Genomic DNA, 5,642 nt, shown 5'->3' with positions numbered 1-5,642 from the left:
TCTACCAAAGGTGACAAAGTAAAACTCTGTCTCAAAAAAAATAAAAGAAAGAAAGAAAGAAAAACTTTGGTAGGAGGAGGGCAGTGGAATTAACTTGTAAGTACATTCAAACTCAGCAAAATATTTCTTAGCCTAGAACTTGCTACAACACTGTTGAGGCAAAAATTCAAAGGTGCTAAGGAAGCCACAGGGACAACCTTATTATGGAATCTTGCAATTGGTGGGGGCTCATTAAATGACTGCTTAGAATAAAACCGGAGAGTTGACAATTGCTTCCTTATTTCTTATGACAAAGGCACATACAGTTACTTACTCTTCCATAGTAATTGCCCTCCACTTGGTTGTCAAAGAAGGTTAGATTTAGAGATTTGGAAGGCTTTTTTTTTCCCCCCAAATGACAGGTCTTGATACAGAGTGTGGGTGCCAGCTCACTACATTGAATGATTAGATAACAAAATCTAGTCACTTAATTGCTTAATCACTCAATATTTCTCCATTTTCTTCCTCCTTGTCAGAGAAAAGGCAGTAAGAAGGGTTCAATAGATGTGGAGAAGATCACCTGCGTTGAAACAGTGATTCCTGAAAAAAATCCTCCCCCTGAAAGACAAATTCCGGTAAGAAGAGACCAGTGTCAGAGAGGGAGTAGCAGATTTTAAGATACTTGGAACAGTTAAATTCTCTATAAATAGACTGGTGATGCTGTGCAAGGTGGAACGCAGTCAAGCTCCCTTATAAAATTCTTCATTCTATCACATATTGGTTTATAATCTCAACCTCTTTCCTCTTATGTAGAACATCTCACTTAACTGGGAAAATTTGTTAACATCTATCTTACAATGATGCTATATCAGGTTTTCAAACTGGTCAGAGATGATCGCTTTCACTTCCTCAGTTACCAGGATCAGATTTAGAGGCTTGAATAAGTCTGAATGCCAGAATCCTAGGGCTCTGAGTCACATGAAATTATTTAATATCTCAGTTTTTATGCTCCTCTCCCCTTCCAGAGCCTCTCCAAGGTATAAAACCTACTGACTTTTCAGTTGATTTTTTAAAAAATTATTTCTTGGTATTTTCCTGATTATAAGAGTAATGCGTATTTATTACAGAAACTATATTACATATAATATATTTTAAAAGCACAAAAAGAAGATAAAATGATGAATAATCCCATTATTAAACTAAAACAACTACTAACATCATGGTATATATAGACTTACAGATTCCCCCCCCCAGGAGAACACACACACACACACACACACACACATATATATTATACAGGATGGACATAAAGTTCGTGTGCAATTTAAAATAGTTTAACATAGTAAATTGCATACAAACTTTATGACCACCCTGTATATTTAAAATATAGAATCATACTCCATATCTTCCTTTGTAGCCTACTTTTTCTTTTTTTTTTTTCTTCTTTTTTTTTTTTGGAGACAGAGCCTCAAGCTATCACCCTGGGTAGAGTGCTGTACCATCACAGCTCACAGCAACCTCCAACACTTGGGCTCAAGCAATTCTCCTGCCTCCACCTCCCAAGTAGCTGGGACCACAGAGACCCACCACAACACCCAGCTATTTTGGGGTTGCGGCCATCATTATTGTTTGGCAGGCCTGGGCTGGATTTGAACCTGCCAGTTCAGGTGTATGTGGCTGGTGCCTTAGCCGCTTGAGCCCCAGGCACCGAGCCTGTAGCCTATTTTCTCAATTTGACAATATATGGGAAACTTTTCCCCATGAAAATAGATACCCCTTAATAACATGATTTTTATGACTGCCTGGCATTCCCTATCATAAATCTCTTGTAATTTATTAAACTCCTCTCCTGTTACTCCATATTTAGTTTATTTCCAATTACTTGATAGTATAAACCATGTTGAAAGGAACAAGCTTGCACACATCTTTGGGTACTTTTCTTATGCTTTTCCTTATACGAAATTCTCAGAAGTAAAGTTTTGTTCTTGTCTTTATGAAATCTGTGCAGTTGGGTTATTTTTATCTTTTTATTGTATTTTATTTTCCAGAAGTAGAATTTTAATTTCATCTACTCCTAGAAACTATAAATGAGAGTATCTCCACATACATGGAGGCTGGCATGTTCGAACCCAGCCCGGGCATGCTAAACAACAATGACAACTGCAACAACAACAACAAAATAGCCGGGCATTGTGGTGGGTGCCTGTAGTCCTACTTGGGAGGCTGAGGCAAGAGAATCACTTAAGCCAAAGAAAGAATTTGAGATTTCTGTGATCTGTGATACCACGGTACTCTACCCAGGGCAACAGCTTGAGATTTTGTCTCAAAAAAAAGAAAGAAAGAAAGAAAAAGAATATTAATCCTTCAACTGTAATATATGTTGAAAATATTTTCTCAGTTTGTCGTTTTTTTTTTTTTTTTTGCCATACAGGGTTTTTAAGTCTATGTCATCAAATTAATTCACCTTTTCCTTTTCTTTTCTTTTCTTTTTGTTTTCAATCTCACATTTTATTCTCATTTCACTGGGTTTGGGGAAGAGAAGGTGTTATATTTATGTAGAATGCAACATTTGTGTCTCTCATGTACAGTCAGGATTCAGGTTCAAAATTTCTTTAAGTTTGGGATCTATAATACTACTGCCACTGGGGTCCAAGGACTGCCATGGAAAAGGTAGGAAACAGGCATGGAGCTGATCATGGAGGGCTCATGGCCCAGGGGTTCCACTGAGGGATCTGAGGATTCTGCATGAAGATCACAGGTGGGAGAAGCACAGAAGCTCCTGAAGGGGTACAGGGATGCCACTGGCCTGGACCTCACACCAGGGAGGTGGAAGGTTGTCTGTTTCTGCACAGGGAGGACCTGAGAAGTGATTGTGCTACCAATTATATCCCAAGATCCTGTGTAAGGCCTCTCCATAAGCACATGGCAAGAGGTGACTTCTTGGTTTCTGGTTGGCCTCATGAATAGTTCAGTACAAATGGTGTAAATTTATTATCATCTGGAGACACTGTTGCCAGCTTTTTTTATGCCCCTCTTCTTGAGATGCTGAGCAATTGCTTTTGCCAACTTTTGATTCTTTTTTTTTTCTGAGACAGAGCCTCAAGCTGTTGCCTTGGGTAGAGTGCTGTGGCACCACAGCTCACAGAAACCTCCAACTCCTGGGCTCAAGCGATTCTCCTGCCTCTGCCTCCCAAGTATCTGGGACTACAGGCGCCCAGCCACATCGCACAGCTATTTTTTGGTTGCAACTGTCATTGTTGTTTGGTGGGCCCGGGCTGGATTCGAACTCGCCAGCTCAGGTGTACATGGCTGGCACCTTAGCCGCTTGAGCCACAGGTGCCGAGCTCAGCTTTTGATTCTTCTTTCTCCTCCTTCATGTTCAAGGAATTCCCATTCTTCCAGGAAAGTCTGGATGTCGTGATCACTCCAAGATGTAACTAATTGGCCTGAGAACCTTTTTGGTCCCTGGGTTTCTTTTTTCTCCTTTACATTCTGAGGACTTTGGATACTTTTACTTTGAAGTGTTACCATCTCCATTTGCATTCCTGGTTTTTCTCCCATGATATTCTTCTCTGCAGCTATGGAACCTAAATTGGGGTTGGCTTTCACTCCAAGTTTCTGGAAACCCAGTGAGTAAGAAGGTCCCAGAGGGAAATATGTTTGTTTCTCTTTGCTTCTGCAGTCTCTGACCTTTCTCTTAACAGTTCTAACCTTTACCATTATATTCGAAAGGGCTTGCCATTCATAAGATTATATAAATGGTCACTTATATTTGTTCTCATTCATAGTTTCATTTTTTATATTAAGCTCTTGAATCCATCTGGAATTTACTTTGATGTATGGTGTGAAATAGCTACCTAACTCCTCTCCTTCTTCCAATATTAGTGGCTAAATATTTGTCCCTGCATCAAATATGGAGAAACCTTTCTTTTCCCAATGATTTGAAGTGCCTGAGACATTCTTTAGTGAGTACATGCTGGGCCCTATGGCTATGTGTCCCGAGTAGGCTATAGGAAGTAATTACTAAGGATTGGCATTGTATGTGCAAGAGAAACTTCTGAAGCCATAGTAAAAGACTCCCAACTAAGGAAATCTAGAAAAGCGCAGTACATCAAGCAATAACCATGCTTTTTCATTACATTACAGAGAAGGGGTGAAGAGTCCAGTGAAATGGAGCAGATTTCAATCATTGAAAGGTTTCCTTATCCCTTCCAGGTGAGTTTCTTTTCTTTTGTCAGCTCTTGAAAGGACCCTGTAATACAATCATTCCCATTGGAGTGCAGGGTAGAGGGAAAGATACTATGTCCCAGAGGATGGAATTTGAAGTGGACAAGGAGGCTGAACCAAGAAATCAGACTGGCATGAGCTGAGAATGTTTGCTCGCCCTTTCTTTCTTTCTTTCTTTCCTTCTTTCTTCCTTCCTTCCTTCCTTCCTTCCTTCCTTCCTTCCTTCCTTCCTTTCGTTTCTTTCTTTCTTTCTTAGAGATAGAGTCTCACTTTGCCACCCTCGGTAGAGTGCTGTAGCATCACAGCTCACAGCAACCTCCAGCTCTTGGGCTTAGGCGATTCTCTTGCTTCAGCCTCTGAAGTAGCTGGGACTACAGGCCCCCGCCACAACACCCAGCTATTTTTGTCGTTGTTGTTGCAGTTTGGCTGGGGCCCAGTTCGAACCCGCCACCCTCAGTATATGGGGCCGGTGCCCTACTCACTGAGCCACAGGAGCCGCCTAAATGTTTGCTTTTCTATATTCCCCATCTAATATCATTTCTTTTAGTCTGTACCCCACAAAGAATGCATACTAGCACCAATTCCATTAAAACATGGCTTGTCTATGATAACTGCATTGAGAAAGATGCTCTGCTTATTGAGTGAGCATTTCACTTCCTTCTAGTTCTGACTATCTGTCTTATGGTGGTCATGTGGGTTGAAAAAAAACAGAAAAGGGGAGGTAAGGAGTAATATTAGGAAGTTAAGCATGGGGAAGGCTCATTTAAATTACACTAAACCTAAATTCTATCCTACTCTTAAATAGTTGAAGTGTCTCATAGGTATCTATTTGGTGGATGCAGTGTAAACCATAAAGGAGAGCAAGAGCTACAGCTTTGGTCTTCAATCGGGCTTGATTACATCCAGAGAACTCTATGGGCCACATGTTGTGACTATAGAAGCCTCTGCAACAGTGAAAGCCAAAAAAGGAAGTGGAAAGTCTCAGGGGAGGGGGCTTTCTGTCATGGATTTATGAGCACAGCAAGACTAACAAGCAAAGAGAAAAAATGCAAAAGGATCTTCTTCATGTCCCTAACCATATTGAGGTTATAAAAACTGTGGAGGACAGGTGGTCATAGACACAGTTTTTACTACCATCGTCTTTTAACCAGATGACATTGTTTGGCTGCACTAGTGGATAATGCTGAACAGCAGATAATTGAAAATTAATTTATATTTGACTTTAGAATCTCTTATGGGTGGGAGCAGTGCCTGCGGCTCAGTGGGTAGGGTGCCGGCCCCACATACTGAAGGTGGTGGGTTTGATCCCAGTCCCAGCCAAACTGCAACAAAAAATAGCCGGGCGTTGTGGCGGGCACCTGTAGTTCCAGCTACTCGGGAAGCTGAGGCAGGAGAATCACCTAAGTCCAGGAGTTGGAGGTTGCTGTGAGCTGTGA

At 41.1% G+C, this 5,642-nt stretch overlaps 1 protein-coding gene across 1 annotated transcript in view; it reads left to right on the top strand.

The window, feature by feature from the left end:
• Positions 1-5,642, top strand: part of BTK (Bruton tyrosine kinase) — a 46,838-nt gene that overhangs the window by 14,448 nt on the left and 26,748 nt on the right. The window contains exons 3-4 of the mRNA XM_003802960.2: positions 516-614; positions 4,126-4,194. Coding sequence (XP_003803008.1) covers positions 516-614; positions 4,126-4,194 — 168 coding nt within the window. The remainder of the gene's footprint in view (positions 1-515; positions 615-4,125; positions 4,195-5,642) is intronic.

Source organism: Otolemur garnettii, unplaced genomic scaffold, assembly GCF_000181295.1.
Source record: "Otolemur garnettii isolate 467f Iridium unplaced genomic scaffold, OtoGar3 scaffold00268, whole genome shotgun sequence".
In the NCBI taxonomy this organism is placed as follows: Eukaryota; Metazoa; Chordata; class Mammalia; order Primates; family Galagidae; genus Otolemur; species Otolemur garnettii.
The sequence above is the reverse complement of the archived record's forward strand: the minus strand, read 5'-3'. Positions and strand labels throughout refer to the sequence as shown.